Raw genomic sequence first — 19167 nt, 5'->3', positions numbered from 1 at the left:
TAGTGCGGAAGAGACTACACAGTGTGTAGTGTGGAGAGGATTTCAAAACATGGGAGTCCGAGGCACTGGTTGTGTGTGAAACAGTGGCCTAATGGAATAGGAGCAGGAGGTCCCTAGTAGTGAGAGCAACAGGATCAACTTGGTGAAGTTGGGACTCTGAAGACAAAGGGCCAAGACGCAATGGAATGTGGAGTTCCGAGTGCGTGTAAGAGGAAGAAAAGGAACCTAAGGGGGTGTGACAGGGATGAATGGGAGCATGACCACGCCCATTGTGGTGTCAACTACCCTTACTTTTAATACTGTTTGACTGGCCACACCTACTTTCTTGACTTCATCTCGACACTTTTGTAATTTGCTGCTGTAGGAGAGGTAAAATAAGCTCACAGGGAAATTCCAAATTGTATTTCCTTTATCATATTTTCACACATCCCTTACACAGTTTTATGTAAAAATAAACTTAATTTTAGTGGTTCACAAAATGTTTTATCCTACCTGTCCAGTGTGGTAATAATAATAATAATAATAATTGCTTACTTATATAGCGCTTTTCTGGACACTCCACTCAAAGCGCTTTACAGGTAATGGGGACTCCCCTCAACCACCACCAATGTGCAGCATCCACCTGGATGATGCAACGGCAGCCATAGTGCACCAGAACGCTCACCACACATCAGATATCAGTTGGGAGGAGAGCAGAGTAATGTAGCCAATTCATAGAGGGGGATTTTTAGGAGGCCATGATTGGTAAGGGACAATGGGAAATTTGGCCAAGATGCCAGGGTTACACCCCTACTCTTTTCAAGAAACGCCCTGGGATTTTTAACGACCACAGAGAGTCAGGACCTCGGTTTTACGTCTCATCCGAAGGACGGCACCTGTTTACAGTATAGTGTCCCCATCACTATACTGTGGCATTTGGACCCACATGGACCGCAGGGTGAGCGCCCCCCTGCTGGCCCCACTAACACCTCTTCCAGCAGCAACCTTAGTTTTTCCCAGGAGGTCTCCCATCCAGGTACTGACCAGGCTCACATCTGCTTAGCTTCAGTGGGTTGCCAGTTGTGAGTTGCAGGGTGATATGGCTGCTGGTAAATAGCATACTATCCACATACCCACAGGGTATTGCTACCCTGTCCAGTGTTCAGATTCCGTATTTTAGACCTTATCTTTACTGTCCTTCCACAGGGTCCTCCTGGTCCTCCTGGTCCCCCAGGTCTAATGGGAGAGCCAGGACCAAAGGTAAACCAATGGTGTTGTCATCATGAAAAGCCTTATTACTCACACAGCACAAGTGACATTCAAGAGATTGTCTGACAGCTAAGAAATGTTCAGTTCATTATAATTACAATTTTCTTGAAAACAGTTTCTCAATAAAAATTAAGCTCAGTTGTTTACAACACAGCTCTTCTGTAAACAATGTAACGCTGTCATAGTTTTGAATGAGAGAAATAGCCTTTGAGCTGCAAAGATGTGCAATTTTAAAGTAGAATTCACTTGAATGTGTTTATTTGGAAACCAATTCACCATCTGTGAGTGTGGCATCAAAAATCCAGAAGGAAACTATATTAGAAACAAATTATTGTCTGTTAATAACTTGCAGAATGTTGATGTTTAATCAAAGAAAGCTTAACGCTTCTTTTAAAAAATAATAATACAGTATGTACTCTTTGAAATTGTCTAGTGAATTGGGCAGCAGTGCCTGGCAGTAGTGATGCAAAATTATGATTTATATTATGCATTTGCCCAGAATGTTGATCTTCATAAACTTAAGACTGTAATTGTTACTTTCATCTGCGGAATAGGGTGAACTGGGATTACCAGGACCACCTGGAGTTGATGGGGAAAAGGTAATTATTGATTGTAGATATGTCTAACATGCCTGTAGATTCTACTGTCCAGGTGGTGAAATGTTTCACCAAAATGTAAAACCACAGATTTCTTGCTGTTTTCATAATTAAGAGTCTTCATAGCTTACTTTATGAACACATAAAAGCAGAAAGAAGCATAAGCATATCATAATACTGGTTTTCTAAAAGAAACACAATCATTATCTCATGGAGATAAGTGCCAATCCACTGGAAACATTACATTATTTATTTGGACCTTGCTATGTCTTGGATATGTATATGTATTCTTGAACTTATTGCCTTACAAAGCTGGGCTCATGTGAAAATTATTTACTCATCTTTGTCGAGTTCAAAATTTAGAGTTACCACATTTAAGTCATTAATTTATTTTTAGGTGGATTATATGATGATATCTTAGTATTCTCTTTCAGTTCAAATGCAGTCACTGCTTACAAGCACAGTGCTTACAAGCAAAGGTCCTATGGGCGTTTTGTTGTAGAGGGTCTATAATGAAGATTGCAGTGAAGCCAAGGACATTGGGAAAGCCATAGTTTTTGTAGACCAACTGGGTAGTCTCTACAATCCACCTGGTTAGCTGGTGCTTGGAGATCAGCATACCTGGATGGTGGCAAGTGAAGAGCACAATAAGGTACTCATACTTTATGCTCTGAAAGATGCAGCCTTTTATGTATAGATTTCCAGTTCCCTGATGGGGCACAACACATGGTGAAGCTACTGGAACTTGGACACAAAAGAATTGGTGCACATAAAAGGCTGATTAAGCACAAAGATGGGGTTAGGCCACAGTGTGGCTATGAAGACTGACTAAGCACTGAATGTCAGAGCCTGGAGCTCTCCCACTCCTCATCTTGATGTAATGGCCAAGAAAAAGACAATCTTCACCAAGAGCAAGTGCACACCTACAGGTGGAAGAGGCCCAAAAAGAGGTGCCAGCACCTACCAGCACCAACACAACTGCTGGAAGATGCTACTGTGGCATTGCATATGACTTGATTTATGATTTATGTAACTTGTGGCCTGTGAAAAATATAAAGTTCCAATCAGATAGCTTTCTTGTATTTGATCAGCAGTTACAATGACAGTTCTCAAAGAGTTAATGACTGCATTCCTGCAGAAAGGGAAGGGTTGTGATGACAAAGTTAAATCTGAAGCCCCAAGAGCTCTGTATAAAACTATAAGGAAGTGATGCTGTCCATAGGAATGTCTTATGTATAAGTAGGCAACCCTCATCCTTGAGTATGGAGTTCCAGCAAGTTTTCAATTAGCACCTGAAACACACAGCTAACTGGACTTGGCAATAACATGTAACACTTTCTTTGTTAGAAGCATTCTGTGGTTTTTCACATCGGCTGGAATGTACTCTGACATCAATATTAAAATTGAATAACATTGTTCTTAAGTCTCAGAATATATTCTCTAACTATGTCTCTGTTTTTCTAAAGGCTTGGGAGAAAAAATGAATTATTTAGACTGTTTTTTTTCACATACACGAGAAAATGGGTATAATTATATTAAAATGTTTCCTTTGCCTTCTGAATGCAGGGCCCAAAGGGTTTGAAAGGAGACAGTGGTACTCCTGGAATGCCTGGTCTGAAAGGAGAGAAAGGGGAAATGGGCCTGTCTGGGCCTGCTGTAAGTGTGATTTAATTTTAGATATCAATGTCTTTCTAGAGACATAGACTACTGTTTTGTATTCACTAGCATGAAAAATCTGTATTCAAAACCACTAGTTTGGTTTTACAGTACATAGTCTTGTTCCTACATATTGATGATACAGTACATGAAGTGTATACTAATCAAGGAATAGCTGAATTCCCTACCAAACCACTTATTAAAGAGCTACAGTACATGATGGACCTGTTTTGTTAATTGATATATAGTGGAAATTGTTTTAAAAGAGAAGAGCACCACACAAAGGGAGGGAAAAAGATAACTATTTTAAATGAGGCACAGTCATGAGTCATTAATTTTCATTGCATTTGACAATACTTTTGGTTGCAAACACATCTGAAATTGTCTACATTCTGGTCAAGATAATAGTAATACATGTTAATATATATTCTTGGTTTAAAGAACTGATAGAATAACTCCATTATTTATTTTTCATTCTGGGGGCTTTAGGGTATTGATGGACAAAAAGGAGAGAAAGGGGACTCAATCTTGTCAAGCCTGGAAGATACCCTTGTGAGTTTTACACAATATAATAAATATCATATAAAAAGCTGGAATGATTCAACCACAAATTGGTATTAAGACCTACATGGTAGAGCATATTTTTACTTTATATGTAAAGTATTTTTCGTTGCATTGGGATAGACATTGAAACATGTAAAGGTTAAACCCATGCAGAAAAGTAGAAAGAAGAGGCATAGCATTTTGGCTGTTTCTCCTTCTTCTGGTATGAATCCTTCAGTTGAAGAAGGTGCTAAAGCCAAAACATTGTGTATCTTCTACTTTTTAGCATGGGCAACTTGTTTCTTTGCAGCTAATGTCTGCTTATGCAGCTCCGCACTTGAACTTCTCAAAATTGAAATGTGACCTGCTTAATTACAGGATTGTGTTTTTATTGATATGAGGCTTTCGTGAGGTGAAGAACATATCTCAGATTTACATGGCACTGCAAGCAGAAATTAAGACCTCACTATTTTTTTGTTGTCGTGTTTCAGGTTCAAATGATCTCTCCGCCTGGCCCTCCTGGTCCCCCTGGCCCACAAGGACGCATGGTAAAGTGCACCACCAGTCTGTAAAGTGCATGGAATAAGTGCATAATTTTATAGAAAATAATCCTGTACTGTAAAGTTAGGGAAAGGGCACGGCAAATAGTTGAATAATTGCAGTTTGTAGAATGATTTAAACTTGCTGGTGCAAGGAAGAATGCTCCCACATTTTTAATGTTGTATATTTTTAATACCTTTTGAACTACTATTTTTAAAAACACTTTTTTTTTTTCTCTAGGGTCTTCAAGGTGTTCCAGGGACAAAGGTAACTTTTTAAAACTTGACATACAGTGGTGGTAGAAAGTTTGTGAACCCTTTGTAATTGGCTTGGAGGAATTTTGGCCCATTTCTCCTTACAGAACTGCTTCACCTCAGGGATGAACATTTCTTGCATGAACTCCCTGCTTCAGGTCCTGCCACATTTCTATTGGATTAAGCTCTGGACTGTGACTAGGCCATTCCAAAGCGCAAAATTTCTTCTTCTGAACCATTCTTTGGTAGACTTACTTGTGTGTTTAGGGTCGTTGTCTTGCTGCAAGACCCACCTTTTGTTGAGCTTCAGTTCATGGACTGATACCCTGACTTTCTCCTGTAGAATTTGCTGGTATTTGCTGGTACAATCCAGAATTCATAGTTCCATCAATGATGGCAAGCTGTCCTGGTCCTGTGGCATTAAAACAGCCCCAAACCATGATACTGCCACCACCGTTTCCCGTTTGGGATGAACATCTTATGTTGGAATGCAGTGTTTGTTTTCGCCAAACAATGTTCTCATTTAAGCCAAAAAGTTATATTTTTTACTCATCCATCCACAGAATATCCTTCCAGTAGTCTTCTGGTTCATCCAGGTGATCTTTAGCAAACTTGAAACGGGCAACAATGTTCTTCTTGGAGTGTAGTGGCTTTCTCCTTGGTATCCTCTCATCAACACTATTCTTGTTCTGTGTTTGCCTGATGGTGGACTCATGAACACTGACATTAGCCTTAGACGTTACCCTGGGGTTCTTTGTGATCTCCTAGAAAAATAGACTCCTAGGGAGAGTAACAATTCTGTTAAAATTTGTACACTATCCATTCTGATGAGCATCAACAACTCTTCTTCTGAGGTCCTCAGAAATCTCCTTTTGTCGAGGCATGGCATGTGTTCACAAACCTATGTGGTGAAGACCAGACTTTGGTAGTGAAGACTCAGGTTTATACAGTATTTTTTAAATAGGACAGGGCCACCCAATTTCACACCTGATTGTCATCCTATTGATTGACACTCCTGACTCTAATTATCCCCTTAACTGAACTGATAATCCTAGAGGTTCACATACTTTTTCTGACAAAGGCATTTGATATTGAATCATTTTGATCAATAAATGAATGAAAAAGTATATCCTTTTGTGTGTTGTTTGTTTTATTTGGTTTCTTTATCTATTTTTATGACTTAGATGAAGATCTGATCATATTTTTGCAGAATACATAAAATTCTAAAGGGTTCACAAACTTTCTAACACACCACTGTATATCTACAGATGCAGCCATTCAAAATGCACGGTAAAACCCTGTATTGCGTGAAATTATTACAGTTTAGCGCACTTTACCACAGTACGTGATTGGCTGGCCAAAATGACCAACAGGCAGCACTCGTTGTGCCTTGCTTGTTAGTGAAATTATTATTTAATTTCTTTACTGTGCATGGTTAAATCCGCTTAATATTGAATATTAATATGGAATTTTACAACTAAAGGAATTTTTGTAGCTGAGCATAAAAAGAAGAGGAGCATAACATGTCTGAAGGTCATTAATATAGAACATATTATGTAAACTGTATATGGCTGTTATTGGTAGTTTAAATAAAAATACACACCATTATTCCACGTTCTTCATAAACATTTTTATTATTCAGTTATATACTGTGGTTATTTTGGAAACGTTTTTATGTGCTCCTATATGTGCTGATTATATTCAGTTTATATACTTCATAAAAAGTTTTAACCTTTTCTATCAATACTTGCGCTCGTTATCGCAGTAAAAAAACGCATACTTTTTAGAATTTGATTAATAGGGAATTTAAGATGGAATCACGTATCTAAATAAATTAATGATGATATAATGATATTCACATAGCTCAAATTATTACAGTAGTATACTTTCTTTGTAAACATCTGCAGTTAGATTAATTCCCCTGCGATTACTTGGAAACTTTTTGCCTGCCCTTTTCAGTTATAGGTTAAGTTATCAAGTGGCCCATTGGTGTAATGGCTTTGGCATATGACTTGCATGCTGGAGGTCGGGAGTTCGAACCCAGCTCTTGCTATGAGTTTTCTTTTAACAAATAAACATTTCTTTGAAAACTAAAATAGTAAGGAAAAAGGGCAGCCAAATAAATAGTCAAAAAGGAAGGGCAGGACTCTAGAAACTATGAAGGGGCTGCTAGGCTGTTGCGTACCTCCGTTAGTTATAAAAGGGAGCCTTGGGTGCACAGAAACCAAATGGTGAGCTTGCTAAAAAGGGAACCAAAAGAGTAGAAGAGCAGGCTTAAGCTGAGGCTGCTGTGAACAGTCAGTTGGTCAAAAAAGGGAGCCTTGGGTGCGGAATAATCAAATGGCGAGTCTTCTAAACATGGCAGACTTGGAGCTGAATCAGGCAATGCAGAGAGCAGGCAAGGAGCTGAGGCTGGTGCACTGGGCACTGCTTAGATCTGGCTTGGAGCTGAAACTGCTACACAAGGTGACGCTGAGGGCTGCTAAACCTGCTGCAAAGAGTGAAGGCTGGCTTGAGGCTGCTGAACCTTCTTCACAGAGCAAGGGCTAGCTTTAGGCCACTGAACCTGCTTTGCAGAGTGAGGACTGGCAGAAACAGGGAGCCTCCAGTACAGGGGAAACCAGATAGCAAACCTCCTGAAAAAGTAGACCAAAGAGGTTTGCAGTACACGCTTAAGGCTGCAACTTCTGTGTAGAGTGAAGTGCTGTCTTGCTCAGCGCAGATATGTGGAGAGTGAAAGCAGTACTGTTAGTGATGAAAATCTGGGGTGAGATGAATAGGGGCCCCCTCAATGTGCAACACAACAGTTCTTTAATTGACATATTCAAATGTGAGCCAAAAATTCCTTCCCGTGGCCTTTTCTGTTGCTGCTCTGCTAATATAGGCTGTTAAATTTTGTTATAAACTATAATATTATCAGTTGTGGATGTAAGTGTTCTAGTTTATTTCACTGTCGATGTTGTACATGACTCTCATCTTCACCGAAGATGACAATATCAGTGCAGTTTCAGTTGCTACTTGTATTTCATTGAATGCTGTTCATTTAATTTTGGAAAGTAATAAATGTTGGGATAATCAATTTTATTAATCTTTCATTACATATAACATAATGAAACATTATGAAAGACCTTAATCTTGCATTAAACTATGTTGTAATTGTTTAAAATTAGAAACATGTAGTTGCAACTGGTAAACTCACACCATCCTCCAAACGTATGAATCAAGTCACTGTAATAATATATTTGTATTTCATTAGGTTTTAAGTCTGTCAGATCCATATAACTAGTGGACAGTAAACAAGCCACATTTACTAGCTACAAACGTGGAGTACTTGAGGTGTTTTACTAGAAGGTAACGGATTCACATTTAACCTTATTTCTTTCAGTTATTAAAGTAAATTTTATCTTTGCAAAATGTCTGCTTCTTGATCTTGTTTGTAAGTTATTATGTGTTCTTCAAAACTGCTTAATAAACATTTTCTAGTTATACTATTCATTTAATTGTTCTAAATGATCAGATAAGTTTTGGGGTTGGAGCTGATGATAGTGTATGTGCAAATTGTGATCTGGAGGGGCACCTTTCCAAGATCTTGCCTAGAGTGGCCAAAAAGCTTGGGTCGGCCCTGCCTTTAGAGGACATAGATATTTCAGTGGAGCTTGTTTTTTTCATTATTGAGGAGTGAGTTGTTTTGATTGCTTTCTATAGGGGGAACCTGGAATGGATGGAGTGAAAGGGGATAAAGGAGATTCTGGAGAGAGGGGACCCCCTGGACTGAAAGTAAGTCTCCATTATGTTCTTCAGTCATGGCTGGGTTCTATGTTATTTTATTCAGCCATTCATATTTTTGTCTTTGCTCTATGTAATTGGTCTTCCATACATATTACCCACTATTTATTTCTTTTTCTGATGCCAGAGCAAAATAACTTTTGTCACGTGGCATCATCTAGTTATTTCTGCTTTACATTCTTGTGAACTGATGTTTCCACTCTGTTCAACACAGATGTAAAAAGTTTCTTCCAAGTCCCATACTTTAGCTAAAGACGTACAATGACACTTTGTCTGTGGAATGTAGGACAGATTTCCAGATGTATTTTATTGGAGTTCCACAAATCAGTGTCTCACCTCCATGCAGAGCTATTAAAATGGACTCATAGCCTATTTTTAATCTCATGTCATCCTGTATTGGATCTGCAATTTTTATATCTCCCTTTATGAGAACAGCTTTCTGTCTGTTTTTAGGGTCCCCCAGGTACTACTGGATTGGTTGGCCTTCCAGGTACCAAAGGTGAAAAGGTAGAGTCATTAAATAGTAGCTTTGTATTGCAGGTCTTCTGTTTATGAGGGTCATGTCTAAAATAAAACACCTCTAAAATTGTTTTTAATATTTGTTTTTAAACTGATGAGTCATCAATACAATATTTACTGAACAGAGCTGACTGTTGAAGAATGTGTGCCAGTTTGTGAAGTTGAAAGAAAGCTATCAAAGTGATCTTATTTTATTTCTGTCATGACCAGTGCCACCGCCTAAAGGAATCAGGAGAGCGCTTGTCATGACAGTTTCAGTAAAAATAAATGAATTGACTTCAAAGATAGTTGATAGTGCTCACAACAGACTAATATACAGATGAAGCCATTCAAAATGCACAGTACTACCCCATACCAACTAAATTGTCTACAGTACCGCAGTGATTGGCTGGCCAAAATGACCGACAGGGGCACTCGTGGTGCATTGGTTGTTAGTGAAACTATTTAATCATTTAATCTCTTTACTGTGCATTATTTATATGGAATTTTACAACTAATGGGAAATTTTAGTAGCTGAGCATAAAAAGAAGAGGAGCATAATGCGTGTGAAGGTCATAAACAATATTAATTTAGGAACATAAACATATTATGTAAACTGTATATGGCTGGTACTGGTGGTATTGGTAGTTTAAATAAAAAATACACACCAGTATTCCACTTTCTTCCTAAACATTTTAAGCATCAAAGTCTTTCATTCAGTTACATACTGTGGTTATTTTGGAAAAGTTTTTACATGCTCCTTCTGATTATATTAAGTTTTTATACTTCATAAAAAGTTACAATGTTTTTACCTTTCCTATGAATATTTGTGCTCGTTATCAAAGTAAAAAAACACATACTTTTTAGAATTTGATTAACAGGGAATATGATATGGAATCATGTATCTAAAGAAATTAATAAAGATATAATTATATTCATATAGCTCAAATTATCAAAGTAATACACTTTCTTTGTAAATGTCTGCATTAGTTTAACTCATTCACCTGTGATTACGTGTGTGTGAATTGCATACTGGAGGCCAGAGATTCAAACCAAGCTGTCACCATGAGATTTCTATTAACAAATAAACATTTCTTTGAAAAACTAAAATAGCAAATATTATGGACACTATATTGACATTTTTTATATTTCTAAATATCACAACATGTTCAAAGCCAAGTGATTTATTAATAACAATGAATAATTTCAAACTGCTACTGTACTGCCACTGTAGCTTAGCTTGTGGGAAATACATTTATTTGTCCTGCATCAAAGTTTAACTCATTCAGAGTGCCCTACATTACAAACTCCAAGAGTTTCATTTTGTCTATTGCTACAATATAGACAGCAATGTAGTTAAAAGCAACATGTCAAAATGTTTCCAAAATAACCACAAGTGAACGAGTTGAGGCATTTGATGATAATAGAGAAATCATAACAATGACCCCTTGTTGCTAATCATGCATACCCAACTGAAAGAAGGGCATACTTTTTAGAATTTGATTATTAGGTAATATAATATGGAATCGCATATCTAAAGAAATGAATAACAGAACCTCCATCTTGTCTCCATCTATCACCCTCTCACAATTCATCATGCGTGAATGAGTCAAATTAAAAATGAAACATGTTAATAAAGAAAGTGGATTACAGTAATACTACCAGCTATATAATTCCATATATTAAGATCTATAAATTAACATCGTTATTAATTTCCTTAGAAACGCGATTCCACATTATGTTCCCTACAAATCAAATTCTAAAAAGCATGCATTTCTTTTACTGCGATAACGAGCGCAATTATTATTCATAGAAAAGGTTTAATCACTTTTCATTTAACGGGCACAGTAAAGACGTTTACTATAAATCTTTCTACGACAGACCAACGGACCACGAGTGTCCCTGTCGGTCAACCAATAATATACCGCGGTACCGCGCGTCATCGTGCGTCACAATGCGCGACGCCGTAGCCAATTACCTCCGGTACGTGTCTGTACCGCGCACTTTGAATGGCTGCATCTGTACATTCCCACAGATAAATTGTAATTAATTGAATTGTCATTCTTTTTAATGAGATACAGATACAGCCATTCAAATCGCGCGAAGTACGCTGCGTCAAAACGTGGTAGGCATCATAACGCATCATACCTCGTGTTATGATAAAAGTATCCGGAAGCACCTTGTAAAACTGCCAGGTGGAGCTAATAAAGCTTAACATCTCAAGTACAGCATTTGAGCTGTCACCAGAAAATGCCCGGTTTCGAATCCTGCTCTGCTGAGGGACAATCTTTTTCCAATTAAGAATTTAAGTTGTACTGTATACTCTTTAGACTTTTAATCATTTTAAACTGTGTAAAGCATGTTAATCATGAAACAAAAGTACACAACCTTCCACCTTCATCATAAATATTTTAATTATGCATCAATATTTTATGCATCAAAGTCTTTACAGAAGATATTATTATTAGTATTAATAATGAATGATCTTACACAGGCTGTGAGCTCAGAGTATTACCATGGTCCACTTTCTTTGTAACAGTCTGCATCAGTTTAACGTATTCACCTGTGATTACGTGAAGACATTTTGCCTGACCTTTTCAGCTACATCTTAAGTTGTCAAGTGGCGCGTTGGTGTAATGGCTTAGGTGTGTGCCTTCCATGCTGGAGGCCCAGGGTTTAAACCCAGCTGTTGCCATGAATTTTCTTTAACAAATAAACATTTCTTTGAAAAACGAAAATAGTAAATATTATCGACACTATATTGAATTTGTTGGTATTTCTAAATATCACAACACGTTCAAAGTTAAATGAAAAGCACATACAAGGGTCAATTGCACAATGGACCGCGCAAAGAAATTTAAAATAGTCTTCTTTAGGTGTGAGGGTAGGAGTGGATCGCAGCAGGCATAATCGGCAAAATAGGAAAACAAAGAACAGGACAGGCAAGACGTTTATCCAGAGAGCAAGTGATCAGAAAAGGGACAGCTGTTACACCCAGGTTTTACGCTCTCTCTCTGCTGAATGAATAAAAGCATTTTATTAAAAACGCGTTTGCGTTTGTCTGGGTATTTACTTTGTAATCTGTGGTTTACATCTACTGTATTGTTTTGAGATGCCACTTTTAAAGGTGATATGTAAAATAAAGTTTTTTATTATTGTTATAGAGAAACATGATCAGATTTTCCCTGGTTCAGAAAAAAGACGATTAAAATCTGTAATCTTTCCACTTGTATGTCATCGGAAAATACAAGAAGTTTCTGCTTTGTGTAAGGATGGTATCAAAAAGTAATCTAAGTGGTGAGAAAGCTGTGCTCCCCAAAGCGCTTTACAGGATAAAAACAATAACAGTAATAGTGGCTGGGCAAACTATTTTTTTTAAAGAAATACAAAATGAGATATAATGATGTGTTCCGGCTAAGACATTAACAAGTACAACCCCCCTCTCTGCGGGAGTGCTGGCTGTGACGAATTAAACCAGTTTCACAGGTATTTTCAAAGTAGAAGGGGGCGAGATTTCCAGCTTAATTTTCGTGTTAAATAATTTTTTTAATTAAAATTTATTCTATACAGCAATCGCATATTTGGGTACCATTTCATAAAACTTTCATGCTTAAAATGTTTAGGGAGAAATGGAAGACTGATAATGGAATGGAATGAATGATAAGTGTCGCAGTTTAAATAATTTTCGTAGTTAGAAATTATGAAACGCTCTGTTAAAAGCAAGAGAGTTTTTATGTCCGTTGCAGTAAAAGAAAATGCCTGACAAAGTAGGGCATGGACAGATTCCAAGTGCATTTTTGCAATTTACATTGCATTGTCCATTGTGCTGCTGTAATACAGTTAAAATAAGTCTAAACTGTATCAGCTTTATTTATGGGTTGCACTTTAGAAAAAGTCAAAAACCGCACTCAAAATGCAATTTAGAGCTTTCTGGCAAGAGGAGACACCCAAATTAATAATGTAACATGCCACTGTTTGTGCATGAACAAAGTTATACTGCTATTTTCCTTAGATACGTGATTAAAAAAAAAAAATTTTTTGAATCCCCGGCGGAACACATTCCATAAGAATCAGCGCTTTTATATATCGCCTTTAAAGGTGGCTTCTCAAAACGCTTTACAGGATAAAAACAACAATAACAGCAACAACAACAATATTGTATTTCATTGCACTTTGAAAACCAAGTAATAACTTAACTGTATGTGCAAACGTTTTATGATATGTCGCTGTTGTGAATGTCTGTGGAGTGTATCTTATTTGCATGTCTGTCCTGGCTCTCTCGCTCGCCCTCCCCCCTCTCTCCCTCAATTCAATTCAATTCAAGGTGCTTTATTACAGATGCAGCCATTCAAAATGGGTGAGGTATTTCGCGGCATACCCCGGTGGGCGTGTCACAGTATCACGCAGTATCACGCGGTATCACGTGTGTCACGTGTGTCACGTGACTAACTATCCGGCGTCGCCTTGTAAAACCGCCAGGGGGAGCTTAACCTCTCATGTACAGCATTTGAGCCTTTAATTTGGAACTGTGTATTACAGCATGTTAATCATCAGTCATTAAAATGTTGGTATATATTATGAAAGCAAGATTGCTCAGTTGGACAGAAGTACACAACCTACCTTTATCAGAAATATTTATGCATCAAAGCCTTTACTGAAGATATTACTAATAGTATTAATAATGGATGACTTTGGACAAGCTGTATACTCAAAGTATAATTTCTTTAGCACATTTGTACAAGCACTTGGAATCTGTCCAAGCCATACTTTGTCAGGCATTTTGTTTTACTTCAACGGGGCATAAAAACTTCCTTGCTTTTAACAGGGCGTTTCATAATTTCTAGCTACGAAAATGATTTAAAATGCGACACCTATCATTCAACTAGAGCTTAAAATATCACAAGGAAAAATACACACCGGTATTCCATTTCTCCCTAAACATTGTAAGCTTCGAAGTCTTTAACTAACGTGAAACCGGAGTCAACAAGCATACTTTTAGAATTTGATTAAAAGGGAATATAATATGGAATCGCATATCTCAATAATTTAATAACGGTATGATTATATCCGTGTACTGCGGCAGAGCTATGTAGGGCTGTTTCGCCTGCCTGATCATGTGAGCTCCCTTGTAGCCTACTGGTCTAGGTGCGTGACCACCAGCTGGTAGGTTGGGTGTTCGAATCCAGCTGGTACTGGACTTTTCATTTTTATTTATTTATTTTTTAATCGCGTAACATAAACATATTACCGTATGCAAACTGTACTGTATACAGTATGTATATGTATATTTAATGTCTTAACTGTGCCCGTTTAATTGAATTTAAAAAACATATTTAACACGAACATTAAGCTGCTTACATCTTCCGCCTGAGAACAGTCACCCGTTGCTACCCAACGCAGAATGGTGATTGGCTGACACCATCTGACACCCCTCTGATTGGAGAAAAAAGACGTGCTGGTGTGCTATACCAGGAAGAGGATTTCTTTCCATTCAAAACGTGTATTTTAAAAGTTTAAGAAGTAAAAACCTTACAGCGTACACAGATTTCTAAACTGATCAGGATCGTTATCTTTGTCTTATGCATAATAATGTTCACCGCTCTGTCCAGCAAATTAATAATAAACTTTATTTTATATAGCGTTTTAAACGAATAAGAAATTAGATTGCTCATAAACCTAATCACTTGCTTTTTCTTTTTATTTAGGCTCAGATTTCAACTATAGATCGTATTATTAATAACCATAATAACAACCAACCAACAAAAACAACCATATAAACATAATGGTGGTGCTGGACCTTCCAGTTTTATTTATTTATTTTTTAATCGCGTAACATAAACATATTACCGTATGCAAACTGTACTGTATACAATATGTATATGTATATTTAATGTCTTAACTGTGCCCATTTAAGTATTGAATATTCATATCTAATTTTACCACTGAAGGGAAATCTTAACATAAACATACAGTATATGGCTGGTCTCGGTACTTTAAAGAAAAAAATACGCACCAGTATTCCATTTCTCCCTAAACATTGTAAGCTTCGAATGAAACCACTAAATAAAGACATAAATATAGAAATCTTAAGATTTGTTTTATTTAATGTTGGTAGCAGGATGAACTGTCAGAGTGTATATTTTGTCGCAAAGTTGCTACAAGATGTTAACAGTGAAAAAGGTATTTAGAAATGAGTTATTTCAAGATGAAAAAGAAAACATACACGAAACATGGTTTCATTACGACCAGAATCGTTCTTGAGATATTTTTAACTTGATTTACAGTATTTGAGAGGTATGTCTTAACACCGATACTACAGTGCTTAAGTACTGCTCACGTATATGTTTCTAGGTTTATATTATGCATTTCATACGGTCAAATTACTTTTGAGCAACTAATAAGAAGCGCGAAACGGTATGCGTTTTACTTTCGTTTTGTGCTGGGACCCGTGGATTGATTAGAGATATCAAGTACATACAAGTCATTTTTTAAATGTTGTAGTTCGTCTTGAAAAAATGTTACGAGTACATCATCTATCAACAATTACACAGGTTCTGTTTCCATATTGCGGATTTTGGTTAGGTACAGTATTATCAAATCCACTGGCGCTGTGTGTTACTTTACTGAGTCCCAATCTGTGATTGAAACCTGTAAAACCGGTTTAATTCGTCACAGCCAGCACTCTTCAGGTGTGAGGGTCTTCTGCTCAGAATGAAACGCTAAAATGTTTGTGTATATTCTAATGGTAGTGGGGGCAGGGTGTGTGGGAACAGGTTTGTTCTTCACACCTGAAACATTTTCTCTGAAAGGATTTTCTTCGAAGTTTAACCGATCTTGTTACAGCATGTTACAGTTTACTATTATTAACCATATTAATTTTAAGTGCTTAATGTAAAATCTTGTAAAAATATATTTTCATTGTTCAAATATACATTAATATACATTAAGTCTGACTATCATATAATAAGTTAAATACAAAACTAAAGAAAAAATAGGGTTAAATATAATTCAAAATATTTTGCTAACAATGTTAACTGTTTATGAATAATAAAATGTATTAACTAAGGAGTAGGATGGCACAGTTGTTAGTATGTTTTTTGTTTTGTTTCTTTTTCATAAATACAACAGTAGTACCTGATGTCTCAGTGGCTTTCAAAATTAAATTATGCATGCAAACCTGTGAACTAGAAAGATAACTAAGATTTTAATACTAATTAAATGACCGCGGGCACTTCCCACCCCCCCCCCCTACATTCTCAGTGTAGAACAGACTAACCTTCTAATGAAAGACGGTCCACCCACCACGGACAGGAAAAGTGCCCACAGGCACTTAAACTTAATATGGTCAGTAACGGTAAACAGTAACATGGTAAGAAGGAGCACGTACAAACGTTTTCGAAATAACCACATGTAAGACTCTGATCCTAAAAATGTTTAGGGAGAAAGTGGAATACTGGTGTGCTTCCAGAAGAATCAGTATGGCTCAGAGATTAAATAAAACTTCACAGACATTAACGAAGAGCATAACGCGTGTACTGTATACACTGCAAGTACAACCCAACTCTCTGCAGGAGTGCTGGCTGTGACGAATTGAACCGGTTTCACGGGTATTTTCAAAGTAGGAGGCGAGATTTCCAGCGAAAGACACCCCCCCCCCCCCCTCAAAAACCCAGTAAATACAGTACTTACTAGTTAAAGGCTAGGCTCTCGACTACGGCGAAAGGAACCCTTCTTTCATTAGAAGACAATGAACATATTTTAGCCCTGAATGAATTAATAGCAAACATGGTTTACATAAAAGACATTTTTCCAAGAAAGTTTAGCCTTTGTCACTAATGAAACCACTAAATAAAGACATAAATAGAAAAATCTTAAGATTTTTAAAATACATGACTTTGCTAAAATTTATTTGAAAATAAAAACAATTACAACCGCCAGGGGAGAGAGAGAACAGGGGAGGGATGTTGGTTTTGCATAAGGGGCGGGGCTATGGAAAGTAGGTATGTTTGGGAATGTGTAGTTACATGTTCTGGCTGTTTGTGAATTATCGTTGTTGAGTATGGAGTGTTGAGGTATTGATTTTGTGTAATGCTTTATGTTGAAAATTGAGGTGGATTTTGTTTATGATAAACAGGATAAACTGGGATGGGAGGAAGGTTTGGTTTTGCATAAGGGGCGGGATTATGATAATTGGATGACTTTGCGAGTGTAAAATGGTTTGATTATTTGATTTTGTATTGTGGTTGTTATCTATGTTTTTGGTTGGTATTATGTTTATATGGTTGTTTTTGTTGGTTGGTTGTTATTATGGTTATTAATAATACGATCTATAGTTGAAATCTGAGCCTAAATAAAAAGAAAAAGCAAGTGATTAGGTTTATGAGCAATCTACTCAATTACTTATTCATTTAAAAAGCTATATAAAATAAAGTTTATTATTAATTTGCTGGACAGAGCGGTGAACATTATTATGCATGAGACAAAGATAACGATCCTGATCAGTTTAGAAATCTGTGTACGCTGTAAGGTTTTTACTTCTTAAACTTTTAAAATACACGTTTTGAATGGAAAGAATCCTCTTCCTGGTATAGCACACCAGCACGTCTTTTTTCTCCAATCAGAGGGGTGTCAGATGGTGTCAGCCAATCACCATTCTGCGTTGGGTAGCAACGGGTGACTGTTCTCAGGCGGAAGATGTAAGCAGCTTAATGTTCGTGTTAAATATGTTTTTTAAATTCAATTAAACGGGCACAGTTAAGACATTAAATATACATATACATACTGTATACAGTACAGTTTGCATACGGTAATATGTTTATGTTACGCGATTAAAAAATAAATAAATAAAAATGAAAAGTCCAGTACCAGCTGGATTCGAACACCCAACCTACCAGCTGGTGGTCACGCACCTAGACCAGTAGGCTACAAGGGAGCTCACATGATCAGGCAGGCGAAACAGCCCTACATAGCTCTGCCGCAGTACACGGATATAATCATACCGTTATTAAATTATTGAGATACGCGATTCCATATTATATTCCCTTTTAATCAAATTCTAAAAGTATGCTTGTTGACTCCGGTATCACGTTAGTTAAAGACTTCGAAGCTTACAATGTTTAGGGAGAAATGGAATACTGGTGCGTATTTTTTTCTTTAAAGTACCAAGACCAGCCATATACTGTATGTTTACGTTCCAAAATTAATATCGTTTATGGCCTTCACACGCGTTACAGTATGCTCCTATTCTTTTTATGCTCAGCTACTAAGATTTCCCTTCAGTGGTAAAATTCAATATCTACAACGGGCACAGTAAAGACGTTTACAGTACAGTAAGTCTTTCTACGACAGACCAACGGACCACGAGTGCCCCTGTCGGTCAACCAATCACGCACCGCGGTATCGCGTGTCATCTTACCTGCGGTATCTGTACTGCGGTGTCTTTACCGCGCACTTTGAATGGCTGCATCTGTAGCATGACAATCTGTGTGGGGTATTTACTTTGCTTTGAGATTCCACTTTTAAAGGTGATATATAAAATCAAGGCTTTAACTTGCTTTAACTCCGCAAGTCTGAGTTCTCGTGTCTGTCCTATCCGAACCGAAAGTATTACAATATGTATCTTTATAGCAGGTGGTGTACAACTTTTTAGCATAGATTACACTTTTATAAAATGTATTTAAAAAATAAAAACGATTACAATCTAATCTTTCCACGTTTGATCCCAAGATCCCAAGAAAAATAAATCTAAACGGGGAGAAAGCTATGCTGAAAGTTTATTAAGATACTTAGAAGACAAAGATATCAATTTATGTTGCATTTGTCTGATTGTGAATCAAAAAACACATATATTTAAACACGCGTTTACGATTTAAATCAAAACGCGATTCAAATCAATATAAATGTTTATTTTGTAACGCATAGGTGACTATTCATTGTTATTAAAATGACTTAAATTCGATCATGTTGTGATATTTAGAAATATAAATTTGTTTGGTGCGAGTGAGGTTTTATTTAATCTCTGACCAAGGGAAACGTTTCATTTTTTC

General features: G+C 37.0%; 1 protein-coding gene across 1 annotated transcript in view; it reads left to right on the top strand.

Annotated features, from left to right (window-relative positions):
• The window catches only part of col23a1b (collagen type XXIII alpha 1 chain b), a 117580-nt gene that overhangs the window by 60811 nt on the left and 37602 nt on the right, over positions 1 to 19167 (top strand). Inside the window, exons 17-24 of the mRNA XM_088603841.1 lie at positions 1186 to 1239; positions 1803 to 1847; positions 3411 to 3500; positions 3990 to 4052; positions 4535 to 4591; positions 4824 to 4850; positions 8543 to 8614; positions 9077 to 9130. Coding sequence (XP_088459967.1) covers positions 1186 to 1239; positions 1803 to 1847; positions 3411 to 3500; positions 3990 to 4052; positions 4535 to 4591; positions 4824 to 4850; positions 8543 to 8614; positions 9077 to 9130 — 462 coding nt within the window. The remainder of the gene's footprint in view (positions 1 to 1185; positions 1240 to 1802; positions 1848 to 3410; positions 3501 to 3989; positions 4053 to 4534; positions 4592 to 4823; positions 4851 to 8542; positions 8615 to 9076; positions 9131 to 19167) is intronic.

This window comes from Lepisosteus platostomus, chromosome 13 (genome assembly GCF_059453375.1).
Source record: "Lepisosteus platostomus isolate fLepPlt1 chromosome 13, fLepPlt1.hap1, whole genome shotgun sequence".
In the NCBI taxonomy this organism is placed as follows: Eukaryota; Metazoa; Chordata; class Actinopteri; order Semionotiformes; family Lepisosteidae; genus Lepisosteus; species Lepisosteus platostomus.
This window is presented reverse-complemented; position numbering and strand designations above follow the sequence as displayed.